General features: G+C 36.5%; 1 protein-coding gene across 1 annotated transcript; it reads right to left on the reverse strand.

Moving 5' to 3' along the window:
* Nucleotides 1-15,625: 15,625 nt before the first annotated feature.
* Nucleotides 15,626-16,874, reverse strand: LOC103198333 (tyrosine-protein phosphatase non-receptor type 2-like). The gene is given in 2 exon segments (XM_007942499.1): nucleotides 15,626-15,761; nucleotides 15,763-16,874. Coding segments are annotated over 2 exon segments (1,248 nt in total).
* Between the last annotated feature and the right edge of the window lie 533 nt (nucleotides 16,875-17,407).

Consider the following 17,407-nt stretch of genomic DNA (forward strand, 5'->3'; position numbering starts at 1 on the left):
TAACATAAGACATATTGCCAAAGTTTTTCCAGAGACTTTTCACCTTTATAGTCTCTTGTGAGCAAAATACTTCTAATAAATGTGAATCAACCTCCTACGACCCAACATAAACCATATTTCACAATATATTAAAGTCCTTTACTTCATTGATTTATTTAGGTGCTCTTATTTTGTAGCTTTACATAATAAAAAAAATACTACAAGTACACATATATCAACTGTGTATTTTATTATTTTATTTTATTTTTTACTTTAAGAGCTTGTTGTACATTCAACATAACTGTACATTTAGTTTCATTTCTCATTCTCTATGTCCAACCCTAACGCAGTCTCTGCCTCTCCCCACCCTGTAACCTTCCCTCTCCTCCCTCTGTGCCCCTCCTATTTCTGCACTCCTGTTTGTCCTGCATTTCCTCAATTTGAATATTTGTCCTCTGGTGTCCCATAGTCTATTGCTCTAAGGGATGTATTTCCATAGAGTATGTTGAGTGGTCTGCATGTACATCTTGAGCCCACTCCTGAGCGTAAGTTTTATTCCAGGCACAGAATGTATCCCAGGGCCATAGTATTGGGAGCCTTACCAGATTTCATCTGACCAGTAATTCGGGTCATTATTGAGCTTTTGTATTTTGTTCCACTTTTTCCCTCCCACTCTATCCAGGATCTCCAGATTTGATCCTTTCCTGAGTGTTTGGCATTGGTAGCCAGGGACCATCTAGTTCTGGTCTCGAGGGCCATCATGTCCTGATTGCTTCTAAATACCCTTGCTTTTTTTTTTTTTTTTTGCATTCTTTTTCACTTCCGATGATAAGAGAACAGTAGCAGCATCTTAGATGGCTGCTTGAAAGCTTTTAAGACCCCAGTTGCTACTCACCAATGTAGGATGTGGAAAAACGCTTTTATGTATTTTGTTGTGCCAGTTGAGTCTGGTGTCCCCCAGTACTATGGTCCTGAGGCAGTAGATTCATTGGATTTCTTTCCCATAATATCTGGTTGTCGGTGAGGGATTACTCTGTGTCTGTCTTCTACTGTTTCTGTAAGGACTGCAGGTATTTTGTATCACTGGTTTCTGTGCAAGATTAGCCTCAGCTGAATCTATCCTTGGTCTAGAGTATATTTCTGTTCAATGACCCCCATCTGATCATCTCAGGTGTTTATGTGTTTATCTGTATAGCCTAGTGTTTGGTGTTAATGGCAATGTGGTATTGTGGACACATTGGTTGGTATGAGCATCTGTTGTCTATCTCTTATGTGCACAGTTCGGTGTCCTCCAATTTCCTAATATTGTTATGGTGGTCATATATCCTTCCTGTATATCCCTCCCCCTACCCATGTCAGCGTGTCAGCCTAAACAGCCCAAAATTAATCATTCCCTTTCCCTCCCCATCCTGGTAGCCTACCAGGTGAGTTCCCTTTCCCAAACAAACTCTTCTCTGTCCTTTTACAGTAATGGGCTCATACAGTACTTGTCCTTCTGTGATTGACTTATTTCACTCAACATAATGTCCTCTAAGTTCATCCATGTTGCAAGATGATTTGCATATCCCCCATTGTTCTTTAATGTGGCATAGTATTCCGTTGTGTGGATATACCATAATTTGATTATCCACTCATCCGTTGATGGGCATTTAGGTTGTTTCCATCTCTTTGCTCTGGAGAATTGTGCTGCAATGAACATAGGTGTACATATGTCTGTTCATGTGCTATCTCTCACTTCTTTAGGATATATTCCTAGTAATGGAATTGCTGGGTCAAATGGTACTTCTATTTTCAGTTTTTTAAGGAAATGCCATACATTTGCCACATGGTTGTACCATTTTACAATCCCACCAGCAATGCACAAGAGTTCCAATCTCTCCACAACCTCACCAACATTTGTTACTTTCTGACCTGTTGAAATTTGCTATTATTGCTGGAGTGAGATATCTCATTGTTGTTTTGATTTGCATCTCTCTAATGATTAACGATCATGAGCAATTTCTCATGTGTTTGTTGGTTGCCTTTACATCTTCTCTGGTGAAGTGTTTGTTCAAGTTTTTAGCCCATTTGTGAATTGGATTATTTGTCTTATTGGTGGTGAGGTATTGAAGTTTTCTATAGATTTTGGAGAAAAGTCCTTTATCAGATATGTCATATGCAAATATTTTCTCCCAATCTGTAGGTTTTCTTTTTATCCTTTTGATGAAATCTTTCGATGTGCACAAGAATTTAATTTTTAAAAGGTCCCAGTCATCTAACTTCTCTTCTATCTCCTGCACATTCTGGGTTATGCTTGACAGTCTATTAATGCCATAAATTAGGGCCCTCAGATTTACCCCTATTTTGTCTTTGATGTATTTTATAGTTTTGGGTTTTACATTTAAGTCTTTGATCCAGCTTGAGTTTGTTTTTGTGTATGGGGTGAAGTATGGGTCTTGTTTCATTTTTCTACAAGTGAATATCCAGTTTTGCCAGCACCATTTGTTAAAGAGGCTGCCTATTCTCCATTGAATGGGTTTTGGACCTTTGTCAAAGATCAGTTGTCCATAGATGGATGAGTCTTTATCTGGACTTTCGATTCTGTTCCATTGGTCTATCATTATACCAATACCATGCTGTTTTGACTACTGTGTCTGTATAGTAGTTCTTAAGATCTGGGAGTATGAGACCTCCCACTTTGTTTTTCTTCTTGAGAAGTTCTCTGTTTATTCAAGGTCTTTTTCCTTTCCTTATGAAATTAGCATTTAGTTTTCCCATGTCCTTAAAAAAATTTGTTGAAATCTGGATTGGGATTGCATTTAGTGCATAGATTGCTTTAGGTAGTATTGACATTTTCACAATGTTTAGTCTCCCTATCCATGAACAAGGTAGTTTCTTCCATTTATGTAGTGCCCTTGTTGTCTCTTGTAGCAGTGTTTTATAGTTTTCTCTGTATAGGTCTTTTGTGTCTCTGGTGAGGTTTATTCCTAGATATTTTATCTTATTTGTAGCTGTAGTAAATGGCATTGTTTCCCTTATTTCTTTATCAGAGGTCTCTTTGTTGGTGTAGAGGAATCAGACTGATTTTTGTATGTTGACCTTGTATCCTGACACTTTGCTGAACCTCTCTATTAGTTCCTTTAGTTTTTTATTGAGTCCCTTGGGTTTTCTATGTACAAGATCATATCATCAGCAAATAGGGATATTTTTAATTTCTCTTTGCCAATTTGCATGCCTTTTATTTTTCTTTCTTGCCTTATTGCCCTGGCCAGGAATTCTAATACAATGTTAAATAGAAGTGGTGATAGAGGGCATCCCTGTCTGGTTCCCATTCATAAGGGGAATGCCTTGAGTCTTTATCCATTAATAATGGTGTTGGCCATTGGCTTTGCATGTATGCCTTTTATTATGTTGAGGAATTTCACTTCTATCCCTATTTTGCTGAGAGTTCTAAGCAGGAATGGAATTTGGATTTTGTCAAATGCCTTTTCTGCATCAATTGATATAATCATATGGTTCTTTTCCTTTGTTTTGTTTCTGTGGTAGATTACATTGATTGATTTTCTGGTGTTGAACCACCCCTGTAAAACTGGTATGAATCCCATTTGGTCTGGGTGTATTAATTTTTTGATATGTTGTTGGATTTTGTTGGCCAGGATTTTGTTAAAGATTTCTGTGTCTATGTTCATGAGTGATATTGGTCTGTAGTTTTCCTTTCTAGTGGTGTCTCTCCCGGTTTTGGTATTAGTGTTATGCTTGCTTCATAAAATGAGTTTGGGAGTACTCCATCCTTTTCTATGTTCTGGAATAGCTTAAGTAGCATAGATGTCAACTCTTCTCTGAATATTTGATAGAACTCTCCAGTTAAGCCATCAGGGTCAGGACTCTTCTTTGTGGGAAGCTTTTTTTTTTTTTTTTTTATGACCTGTTCAATTTCTTCCCTTGTTATGTGTTTGTTCAAGCTTTCTTTCTCTGAGTGGGGTAATTTAGGTAGGTCTTGTGATTCTAGAAACTTGTCCATCTCTTCTAGGTTCTCAAATCTATTGTTGTACTGTTTTTCATAATATTTTGTCAGTATCTTTTTTATTTCAATTGGTTCTGTTTTGATGGCACCATTTTCACTTACAATTCTTGTTATATGGATCTTCTCTTTCTTTTATTTTGTCAGGTCTGCCAATGGTTTATCAATTTTCATCTTTTTGAAGAACCAGCTCTTGGTTTTGTTGATTTTCTGTATGGATTTTTGTTTTCTGTTTCATTTATTTCTGCTCTGATTTTTATTATTTCCTTACTTCTAGATACTGTAGGATTCTTCTGTTCTATTTCTAGTTGTTGGAGTTGATGAGTTGGAGTGTTGATTTTGTTTCTTTCCTCTTTTTTGATGTATGCATTTATTGTTATAAACTGTCCTCTGAATACTGCTCTCACTGTGTCCTACAAGTTTTGGTATGATGTGTCTTCATTCTCATTTGTTTCTAGCATTTTATTATTATTATTATTATTATTATTATTATTATTATTATTGCAGTTTTTATCTGTTCTGTTACCCAGAAGTTTTGGAGCAGTTAGTTGTTCAGCTTCCATATGTTTGATGTTTTCTCCTTGCTCTTCCTATTATTAATTTCTAGTTTTATAGCATTGTGGTACAAGAAGATGTTTTGCAGTATTTCAATGCTTTTGAATTTATTGAGGCTTGTTTTATGTCCTAACATGTGGTCTATTCAGGGGAAGGATCCATGTACACTGGAAAAGAATGTGAATTGTGTTTTTGTTCAGTCAAATGCTCTGTAGATGTCTATGAGGTCCAGTTGGTTGATTGTACTGTTGAGTTCTTCTGTATCCTTGTTGAGTTTTTTTCCAGTTGACCTGTCCCTCTTTGAAAAGGGTATGTTAAAGTCTCCTACTACTATTGTACAGTTTTCTACTATCCCTTTTAATTCAGTTAATATTTGCTTCACGTATTTTGGAGCACTTTCATTGGGTGCATAAATATTTATTATTGTAGTGTCTTCTTTGTGAATTGATCCTTTCAGCATCACATAATGACTTTCTTTATCTCTTATGATGTTTTCACCTAAGTGTCTATTTTATCAGAAATCAATATTGCTACTCCTGCCCTTTTCTGGTTTCCATTGGCTTGGTATATTCTTTTTCATCCCTTTACTCTTAATTTGTTTTCATCTTTGTGTCTAAGGTGGGTCTCTTATAGGCAGCGTATCGATGGGTCTTCTTTTCTTATCCATCTGCAACTGTCTTTCTCTTGATAGGTGCATTTAGTCCATTCACATTGAGTGTAATTAGTGATAGGTATGAATTGATTGTTGTCATTCTGTTGTGGTTTTTTTTTTGTGTGTGTGTGTTGTTGGTGTGTCTTTGGTCCTTATATTTTTCTGTGCTGAGTTTGGTTTGTTGGCTAATGCTTTCTCCCTTTTCTTCTTTATAGTTGGTTTTGTGCTTATTAAACCCATATGTTTTCCTTCCTTCTGGATTTGCTTAGAAGGATTGTTACATTTCTCTGTGATTTCCTTGTAGTATATTCTTGTCTCTACATTTTTAGAACAGTGCGTACTGTGAAGACATTGTCCTGTTTTCCTCTCCATTTGAGGGTCTGTACCTAGAAGTATTATTCCCTCTGATATGTTAGTTGCTGTTGTTGTGTGCTGCTTGAGTTCCTTGGTTTTTAAGGTAGAATGTTTTATGGTCTTATTATGAGTATCTATTTCTGATTTTGTTTTAGAGTTGATGTCACTTATCCTGGTTTTGCTGATCTCTGCTGTGGGTTCTCTATTTGTAGAACTTCCTTAAGCATTTCTTGTAGGGTTGGTTTGGTTTTCACAAAGTCTCTTAATTTCTGTTTATCTGAGAATGTCTTGATTTCACCCTCATATTTAATGGATAATTTGGCTGGACATAGGATTCTTGGTTGGAAGTCCTTTTCCTTCAGTGTTTTATATATGCCATTCCATTGCCTTCTTGCCTGCATGGTTTCTGCCAAGTAATCAGAGCTCAGCCTAACTGATTATTATAAGCAATATTTGTTTTGTGCCAAGCAGCTCTCAAAATTTTTTCTTTGTCTTTGGTTTTGGAAAGTTTGATTATAATATGCCTAGGTGTTTTTCTCTTGGGATCTATTTTGTGTGGGGTTAGATAAGCTTCTTGTACAAATATATTTTCTTCTTTCATGAAATGGGGGAGGTTTCCTGTTAGCAGGTCTTCTACAATTTTCTCAGTTGTCTTTTTCGCCTCTTTTTGTTCTGGAATTCCAATGAGCCTTGTATTGTTTCTTCTCATGTCATCACATACAATTCTTAGGTTCTTTTCATTTCTCTTAAATCTTTGTTCTGACTTTTCTTCATACAGGCTAGTGTCCATGGATTTGTCTTCTAGTTGGGATTTGCATTCTTCAGCCAGTTATAAAAAGCAGTTACAAAAGCACTCTTTTGTGCTTCTACTGTGTTGTGTAATTCTGTCATTTTTGTACTCATCTTCTGCATTTCAGTACTCATCTTGTGCATTTCTAACTGCTGTTTTTGTATGAGTTCTGATTGTGCATTAATCTTATTATTCTTTTCCTGAATGATTTTCCTGAGTTCCTCCAGGGAACTGTCTGTGTTCTACTTTTTTCTCTTTGAGGTTTAGGCTTAGGCTCTTGTATAGCTCTATAAACATATCTTCTAAATTCCTTCTCAGATAATTCTATTGCCTCCTCTTCCTCCATGTATAATGAGACCTTTGTTTGTGGTTTTGCTTCTAACGCCTTGTCCTATTTTTTTGTTTGATTTGAGGTTGCCGGTTGTTTCCTAGACATTTTGACATTGTCTTTAAGTAAATGTTTGTTATGTGTTGATTTGTTTTGTCTTGGTTTTGTGGTTTAATATTTTGAAAAGTTGAAGCTGGTGCATATTACTTTATTTTATTTAGTTATTAATTCAGGTATGCTGGGTTGCTCTGCAGTTTTCTTTGTGATGGTGGAATCACTGTGTGGATATAGGTTTCTGTTTGTCATAAAGAGTGTTTGAAGTTCTAACTGGGAAGTTTTATGTTGACTGAATGTGGTTTCTCCTATTGGATGAGTGAAGTTATTGTCAGACAAATTGGGAGCAGCAAAAGGAAAGCTTGTTGTTGCTAGGGGCAGTTCCTAAGGCTTTAAGTGGACTGCTACTGATGATGTCGTACTGTTATTTAATGGCCCGCAGCTTAATTTCAGGAAAGATTCCAGTTTTTAGGGTGTTGCCATTTTCTGGCAGGCTCAGACACACACAAAAACCCCATTCCCAAGGCCCCTTGGCACCAAAAAGCTGACCCATGACAACTTCCTGGCTCTGTTATCACCCATACGTGTTTCTCTCTGCCCCACCTGCTCTTGGCACTGACCCAACCCTCCTAGACCACAATTGGCTCTGGAGTTTGTCTGTGAGTACATCCACCTGTGCTGCCAAAGATGCATTCTGTTTCAGCTGCACTGGAGTCAGGACAGTGCCTGCTAGTAATCTGTGGTCCCAATATTAGTGATAAAGTCAAGTGCAGACATCTCACTGTCACTAAGCTGACCCTAGCTTATTCAGTGACCCGCTGAGTGGGGAGTGAGTCCACCCTCCTGGAGCACCAGTGGGCTCTCTGTTTGGGTTTTAGTGGTGCTGAATGTGCCCATTTTCACCTAACTGACCCAAATTACTGATAAAATCAGGTGCTAAAGGTAGATCCTTGGGTTGATCTCTGGTATGTTGGTATGGTCTCTGGTATGCTGATATGGAGTGTCTTCTGCCTTGACCCAGGGAGGTCTTAGATGGCCATTCTCGCCTGCTGGTCACTCCCCCAGGGAAATCTCTAATGGCCTTTCTTGGCTGCCTGTCCGTGCTCCACAGGATAGATCTTCTTTTGTTTCTTCCCCTGTACCTTTCCTCTAATTCCACTCCTCTGAGTTTGGTGCACTCTGACTTAGTGAGCTGTTCAGAGCACCAAAATCCCTAATTCAAACTGTTGTACCTAGTTTTTCAAGCACTAAGATGCTAGAGGGAAATAGCGTGGTGATTACTGACCAGAATCCACTTTCAACTGTATATTTTAGATAGTGGATAGAATAAAAGCAAATGTTTTGTTCTGATCCTTTGTATTATAGTTTTCCAATATGATCAGTTAGTTAATCTATCAAGATACATGAATCAATATCAAAAGCTGTCACTTTTTATATACATGTACCATATTTTATAGCTCCTGTTCATTGGATGTAGAGTTTTTTTTTTTTTTTTTTTTTAAATTATTTATTTTTAATATTCTTAAACAAAAACAACTGAATTTCAGCTCTGAAAATTCTTAGGGGATCTAGGTACTAAACCTCTGACTGTCATGAACTTTAATTTAGACCTGAGAATCCCTCAAAGTCATAAAAATTGTGAAAAGATTATGAATTCTAAATATGTGATATAAATTATGTGAAAAACAAACAAATAAATATTTAATATTCTGTTAAAATTCAAAATTTTAGTGCTCCATGGAATGGTTTTCTAAAGCTACATTTAAGTTAGTAGGCTCAACCTGTTGCTGTTACTATTAGACACAAGAGTAACTGTCTTTTGTTTCACTCAGTTATTTTTAATTCCATACCACTGTTTTACATACAAAAAAAGTATTCTCTTCTCTAAGATTGCAATTTTTGGCATTGATTGATAAGATTTAACATTTGAACTTATTTCCTTGAGGAAATATAAGTAAAAACTTATAAAATTGTGTATTTTGCAAAAAGTACTTGTAAATATCAGAACAAAGAAAATCATCCTATATATGTTTTGTAGTGAAAGTTGTGTGTCAACTTGGCTAGGCTGTAATTTTGTTTGGCTTGGCAGCTGTGATGTAGTTATTCCCAATGAAGGGACTGAGTATGATGTAATCACTTCCACAGCAGAATCTACTGAGAGCAGTTAATCAGTTGAAGGTGAGTTGCCTTAAGGGTGTGGCTTGCTTCCAGTATATGGAAAAGATCCTGCTTTTGGCCTGTCATCATCTCCCGTTTCTGGACTTGAAACAATGGCCTACTATGTTCCTTACCAATTTTGAGATTATTGCCTTTGTAGTCTGTGAGCCAACATTTTGGCATTTTACGTGCTGATTTGGATTCATCAGCTTCAGCAATCAGCCACCTGCTATACTTCCTGTCAATCCTGAGTTAGTTGGCCCTACAGCTAGATGAGTCAGGAGAAGACTCCAGTTTGTTCCAGTGGGCCTAGAAAGGCAGAGCTGAAGCCCAACGTCGAGTGACCTGCACCTAGCCTCTAGAGCTGGCACTCTGAACCCTGACTTCTAGCCTCCTGAACTGCCAAATAATTTATTTCTGTTCATTAAAGGCATCCACTTGCAGTATTTCTGTTATAGCAGCACTAGAAGACTAAGATCCCGTGATACTTTAGTGATATCACTTTCTTAGTCTTCAAAATCCTTCTAAAAAGAATACAGACATTATTTTAAGCTTTTGTGCAGTGTTAGGAAGTAGTGAAAAGCCTAGAAAGAACTGAAAATATACTGTTAATAGAGAAATCTTTCCCTACCTCACAAGTTTTGATGATTGTGACTAAATTCTTTAGTGCTGATTTATACATAATACTAATTAGAAGCATACTGTTTTCTAAAAAGTAGAACTTAAAGTCAGGTCAGCCTATCTTTTTAAGAAGCTAGAAGACCAAGTTAAGACAGATATTGTTCCAACTTTCATATGAAACTGAATATTTACAAATAAAAATAATATTTTATTTCCTGCATGCTATGTGCAAACTCTTTGAATATTTTAGTGAAGTTCCTAGCTTTGGCCTGTTGCTCAGAAAGTTGAGATTTTTATTTTATTTTTTGTTGTTTCTCTATAATCCAATTTTTGTTAATCATTGTATAGAACAGTGCATGAATTTCTTGTTCAAACTCTATCTTTCTGGCCTTTAATCCAAGAGTTCAAACTACCAAGACTAGAGTGGGGCTCAGAAGTCTGTATGATAATGATGGAACTCAAATACAACTAGTTCAAGGACCACACTTGACCAATACTAGTTTAAGCACTCTAATAATTGTCCTTTGACCTTGAAATGTTGATTAATAATTGTGAGACTCAATTTCTCATATTTTAAAAGGTGGGTTAGGTGATTTATCCTGCTTTCAGATGGGTAGATATAATACATACATATGTATACATATACATATATGTATAGGAGCTCTGGTAACATAGTGGCTAAAGCACTTGGACTGCTAACAAGAAGGCTGGCAGTTCAAACCCACCAGGCACTCCTCGGAAGGAAGATTGGGCAATCTACTTCCGTAGTGATACTGCCTCGGAAACCCAAGGAGGGGTCGCTATGAGTCGGGGCCGACTCGACAGCACATAACAACAACAACAACAACATATATGTATACATATATATATATAGTTGTGTTATCTGTTTCTATGTTTAACCTCAATCAGGAACTAAAGAACCCAGGAAAACTTCATGAAAAGTTTATCTGTGTATAATACTTTATAAATTAAAAAGGTGGTATATTATACGTATATAAAAGGAGCTCTGGTGGCATAGTTAGTAAGTCATTTGGCTGCTAACCAGAAGGCTGGAAATTCAAACCTAGCAGCTGAGGAAGGTGAGGTAATCTACTTCCATAAAATTTACAGCCTGGGAAACCCAACGGGAGTCTCTATAAGTTGGAATTGACTTGATGGCAATGGGATAATGTCTATATATGTGTGTGTGTGTATATATATAATATATGCATGCATATATGTACATATATATATATATGTACACACACACACACTTGTTAAATAGTTCCTAAAGTATTTGACTGCTAACCAGAAGACTGGCAGTTTAAATCCACCAGCCACTCCTTGCAAGGAAGACTGGGCATCTACTACCATAGAGATACTGCTTTGGGAACCCAAGGAGGGGTTGCTATGAATTGCAATCAACTCAATGCCAGTGAGGTTTTTTTTTTGTTTGTTTTGCTAAACATTATTAAAAAATAAAACAAAACTACAAAGGAGATGTTGAGGCCAAGAGAATATATTAGTTTTAAACTAATAGTATGAAAGGATTGAGGTGTAACTTCAACTGAAACCATTTTTTTACTGATTCTAGGTTCAGTGCTTCTGATTGCACTGAGGTATATCAGATCATGGCATCTGATTAATCATCAGATACAGAGTTTATTCATCCACTCATCTAAAATTTACTGAGTGCTTAATATTAAACAGGCACTATACCAGATGTTGGATATGTAAGATTTAATGAAGCAATTCTAAAACTTACATTCCAGAATGCTCTAGGCCACATTTCTATCAGGAAAGTACTTTAGCAATTCTCTCCTCTCATTCTCACCTCACACTTTTGGTTTTATCTTGTTTTTTCCCCTCTCTCTGTCAAGTATTTTCCACCAATATACAACAAAGATTTTAGTCCTTCTATTTTGAATATACTCTTACTGATAACCACTTTTCTCTTCACTTACTGCTTCTTTTCTCTTCTTGCTAAACTCTACAAATCCTCCCTCTCTGTCCTGAACTAACTCCAGTCTGGAACCTTGGACTTACCTCCAAATTTCTCTCAAAATCAAAATACAATCTGTGCCTAAAGTATTCTAACCAGCCACCTTTTAACCAGCCTTCTAGTTAGTAGCCAAATGGAAACTTACTGTTTCTATGCCTACAGAAGGGAATCTGATGACTTCTTGCCACTTCCACAGTTACCAAGCTGGCTAATGTCATTTTCATTTTTACTCTTTCCATACTTTTATCTTTCTGTACTTTTCTGTACTTTCTGTACATTTCATCTTTCATTGATGTTGTTAGATGCTACTGAGTTGGTTCCAACTCACAGCAACCCTAGGCAAAAAGAAAAAAAAAAAATACTGCCTGGTCCTTCACCATCCTCACAATTCTTGCTATATGTCAGCCCATTGTTGTAGCCACTGCATCCACCCATCCTATTGAGGGTGTTCCTTCTATTTCACTGACCCTTCACTTTACCATCCTTCTAGATGAAATGGTCCCTCCTGCTAACATGACTGAATTATGAGAGACAAAGTCTCACCATCTGTGCTTCTAAGGAGAATTCTGGCTATTCTTTCCCCAAGACAGATTGGTTTGTCTTTGTGAAGTCCCTGGTATATCCAATGTCCTTCACCAACACCAAAATTCAAATGCATCCATGCTTCTGTGATCTTCCTTATTCATTGTCTTGCTTTCACATGCATGATGCAATTGAAAATACCATGACTTGGGTCAGGCCTGACATAGTCTTCAAAGCAACATCTTTGTTCTTTAACACTTTAAAGATGTCTTTTGCAGCATATTTGACCACTGTGATACAATTTGATTTCTTGACTGCTGCTTGCATGGACATTGATTATGAATCTGAATAAAATGAAATCCTTAACAGCTTCAATCTTTTCTCCATTTATCATGATGTTGCTTATTGGTCCAGTTGTGAGAATTTTTCTTTTCTTTATGTTGAGATTTCTTTTCTTCTCTTTATGTTATCCATACTGAAGGATGTATTCTTTGATTTCCAACAGTAAGGGCTTCAAATCTTCTTCACTGTCAGCAAACAAGGTTGTATCATTTGAATATTGCAGATTATAAATGAGTCTTCCTGCAATCCAGATACTGTATTGTTTTTCCTGTAGTCCAGGTTCTCATATTATTTGCTCGCCATACCGGTTGATTACATACAGTGAAAGTGTACAACCCTGACACCCACCTTTCCTGTTTTTGAACTGTGCAGTGTCCTATTATTCTATTATTCCATTCAAATGAAAGCATCTTTTTTCTATGTACAATTTCCTCATAAGCACAATTAAGTGTTCTGGAATTCCTGTTCTTGACAATTGTTTTGCATAATTTGTTATTAACTACACAGTCAAATGCCTTCACTTGTCAATAAAACACAGGTAAACATGTTTCTAGTATTCTTGGCTTTCAGTCAAGATCCATCTGACATCAGTAATGATATACTTTATTCCACATCTTCCTCTGATCTGATTTGAATCACTGGCAGGTCCTTGTCAATGTGCTCCTGCAATTTTCTAAATTATTTTCCACAAAATTTTATTTGCTTGTAATATTAATGATAGTTTTAGATAATTTCTACCTTCTATTGGATCATCTTTCTTTGGAATGGTCTCAGATATGGATCTCTTCCACTCAGTTGTCAGAAACAAGTGAGAACTCTCAGTGTTGCATATGTTTGTTGAAACATCTCAATTGACATTCTCTCAATTCCTGAAGCCTTGTTTTTCACTGATACCCTCAGTGCTGCTTGGACTTCTTCCTCCAATACCATCAGGTCTTGATTACATACTACCTGCTGAAATGCTTGAACATCAAACAATTCTTTTTGGTACAGTGGCTCTGTGTCTTCCTTCCATCTTTTTTTATGCATTTTTTTTTTTTTTTGGCATCATTCAATATTTTGTTCACAGAATCTTCAGTATTGCAACTCAAGGATTAAATTTTTTCTTCAATTCTTTCAGTTTGAGAAATGAGAATGTGTTCTTCTTTTTGATTTTCTAATTCCAGTTCTTAACACATTTTATTATAATACTCTACTTTGTCTCCTGGAGCTGCCCTTTGACATACTCTTTTCGGCTATTTTACATCATTATTTCTTCAGTTCACTTTACCCACTCCCTGTAGCACCTAGTCTTGTTCTTATTCATCTTTTGTACTATGATAACAATAAATGAAATTAGCCTGGTAAAACATAACTCAGATCATAACACTCCTAAGATCAAAACAATTTTAGCAAATTTCAGAGTCCATTTTAATATTCATTTTAGTCTTTTCTTCCCTTCCTGTCTTTATAATGACCTTTTGATTTCTTCATTTGTGATATCTTTAATGTCTTGCCACAATTCATCTTGACTTTGTCCATTGGTGTTCAATGCATCAAATCTACTTTTCAGATGATCTCTAAATTCAGGTGTGATATATTTGAGGTTGTAGTTTCTTTCTCCTTGACTTATTTAAATATTCTTCAGTTTCAACTTAAACCTGTATATGAGCAATTGATGATCTATTCTATTGTTGGCTCCTGACCTTGATCTTGTTCTTCTTTTGTTGTTGTTGTTGTTATGTGCCGTCGAGTCAGCCCCGACTCAAAGCGACCCCTCCTTGGGTTTCCAAGGCAGTATCACTACGGAAGTAGGATTGCCCAACCTTCCTTCCAAGGAGTGGCTGGTGGTTTTGAACCGCCGGCCTTCTGGTTAGCAGTCAAGTGCTTTAGCCACTATGCTGAAATTAGCCTGGTAAAACATGAGGAAGATCATAATACTCCTAAGCTCAGAAAACTTTTAGCATTCTGTCTTAAAAAAAAACACAAAACTCACTGCTGTTGAGTTGATTTGACTCATAACAACTCCCCTTTAGGTTTCCAAGGCTGTACATCTACAGAAGTAGATTGCTCAGTCTTCCTTCCAAGAAGTGGCTGGTGGGTTTGCACCACCAGCCTTCTGGTTAGCAGTCAAAAAGTCCATGTGTTACTGATGATCTACAAAAGTCTACAAGATCTTTAGCCTTACATCTTATTGTTCCTTCCTCTAATTCTTCATAGTAATTCTTCATAACCACATTGACTCTTTGCTTTTTTTCTCATACATATCAGGCATATCTATCTCATGGTCTCATCAGCTTACACAGAGCTCACACCTTCACTTCTCTCTGTTTATTTATTTATTTTCTCTCTACTTTCTCTTACTTTCAACTAGAACATTTCATGTTAGGATATAAAGATTTAACCAATTATACAATCTAAATTCTAAGAGATTTCAAGCCTTTTCCAAAGAAGAGCACCTCTGATATGAATCAAGTACCAATGGAATCTTTAGGGACACATTGTTGGACTATAACTCTAGGGGCTGAATGTTATTGAGAGAAGAGGAGGGGAAAAAAAAAAAAAAAAAACCTTAGAAAAGTTTGTATTAATGAGCCAAACCCAGCCCACTGCCATTGAGCTAATTCTGATTCATAGCAACCCCCATTGGATTTCTGAAGGGGCAAATCTTTTTTTTTTTTTTTTTAAACCAACATACACTTTATTATTTTATGGTAACAGATTTTTCAAATTGGGCTTTTAAAAAAGTACATTAACTACAAAAGTAAGATCAAATAGGTAGTTATAAAATATATTTATCCTGAAATGACTAAGAATATAAAATGTAGATGTTCACGTCATGAGTACATTACACATTACACACATTATTTAAAGGTCATTTTCTTTCCATTAATAACACAGATAAAACCACAAATATTTGTTGCTTATATTAAATTCATGTTAAAAAAAAAAAAAAAAAAAAACAGATAGCCTCCAAAAACAAATCCTTGTGACAAAGGATTTTTCAATCTGGTCAGGTGAAATGCCACATTTAACATGTATGAATACAGTTCCAAGATGTACTAATTTTGCACACACATTAATGTCTTTATTTTATATAGCTGTTTACAACTTGGCTTTCAGAGGAATGTTCAGTGAAGAGTCCTGAGATGTTGGGATTGTGACTGGTACATATTACTTATCTGGTTGATGTCTAGTCTACTGCACCACTTTTGGGGTATGAGGAGTTTGTTGTTAACAGATAAACCCTTGTAATTAATGAAACACTCTCAGCTATTAGTGCAGAAGTTTGCTGGGCAAAAATTAATTATTTATAGGACATTTTGTTGAAAAAACAGTGCCCAGCCAATAAAAGTGCCAGCCAAAAGGACTGACACAAACCCCATCTTAGTGAGACTAGGTTGCCAATATAACCACCTTTTCCTTTTTCGTTCAGTCTCATTTAGACTGTTTCATCTGTTGCACCTTCTGAGCTGTGGTAGCTTTTCTGTCCTCTCAAATACGTTTCCGTAGAACACTCTCACTCTTTTCCTCTACAGAATCTTGCATTTTAGACGACAGTCCTGTACACCTGCCACCTGTAAGTTTTTCTTCTTCTAAGCCTATTCTGTTCCCATTGTATTTTTCAGTCATTATTTTGGCTGGGGAATGATCAAAAGCAGGAGATAAATCTTCCTTAGAAAGTTCTTTCCACTGTTTCTGTATATTTGAATCTCCCTTTATAAACTTCGCTCCTTCTATTATAGCCATATATGAGAATCTGAGTTGATCTGGTGTCTGAATAAGTCCCATTCGGTATTTTCTCATATTCAGCACCACTTGCTTAATGTTAATATCATTTCCTTTTTCCATCAAAATAAGACAGGTGTCTACTAAGGAAAAGGTGCCAGATCACCCGATGCCAGCACTGCAGTGAACCACCATGGGCCCATGCTCAGGGTTCAAGGAGCCAGATTCTCTTACTTTAAATAAGAAATTGAGAAATGAAGCTGGTGATTCAGGGACCCAAAAATCTGTCCAGGTGGTATAATGAAAATGAGATATTTTTCTGGTTTCACCACTATTGATATTTTCTAATTGTAGTAGATGTACTGTATAGTATGATTTCACATCTTCTGATAAGAACTTCACACTGAATCCTGTTTCTTTAAACATCATCTCTTGGTCATCTTTTGTTGGCCAATACTGTGCACATTTAACCGATTCTTTCTCTACAACTCAGTTTAGCATGACTACTGCTTTGGTCTTTTCCTGCCAAACCATGAGCCAGAAATGACAACATGTATTAGGAAGAGGCCCCTGGGTTAAGATGTAACTCCTTTGTGACTCTTCTATGTCAACCAAACTAGCATTGATATAATCATTTTCAGTATTTTGCAGTTTAACACGACTGTGATCATATGGACTCACATCTCTGAATCTGTTTCGATTTCTGTTTTCTGGAAACTTGGCCACTCTATGAGGATAGTCATGGGATTCATTTTGAATTTCCAAGTACAGCTGCTGCCAGCGATTCTGGGCATCCAGCTCCTCAAACTCCCACTTGACGGTGACCGACATGGCGGGGGAGCGATGGAAGAGACAGAAGCCCCCAGCCGCTGAAGGGACAAATCTTTACACAAGTAGATTGCTCCATCTTCCTTCTGCAAGTGGCTGGTGGGTTTGAACCGCCGACCTTGTGGTTAGCAGTCAAATGCCTTAGGCACTGTGTTGTAATTTTTATATCTTTCAAGCCATCTTCCTGTGATAATAGCTATAAATCATTTTAATATAAATTTATCATCTTGTATTTTAGTTCCTGCATTATGCAGATAGACTAAATGTCACACTAAACCTAAGTTGGAAATTCACTTTCTTATTATTGTCTTTTCATTTTTCACAAAAATATACAGATTGTAATCTTTCATGCTAATTCTCTGGATTTCCTATAATATAGGAAATAATTCAACATTAAGGACATTACTAAGGGACCTGTGTCTACACTTCACTTGTGTAGACCTAAAACATAAGTTTTGCTTTCTACTGGACATTTTATTAAAACCATAGTTGGTTTTAATTTTGAAACTTTTGTTGGCTCCAAAGGACATTTCCCC

This window comes from Orycteropus afer, unplaced genomic scaffold (genome assembly GCF_000298275.1).
Source record: "Orycteropus afer afer isolate SDZICR_OR568_19922 unplaced genomic scaffold, OryAfe1.0 scaffold00091, whole genome shotgun sequence".
NCBI lineage: Eukaryota > Metazoa > Chordata > Mammalia > Tubulidentata > Orycteropodidae > Orycteropus > Orycteropus afer.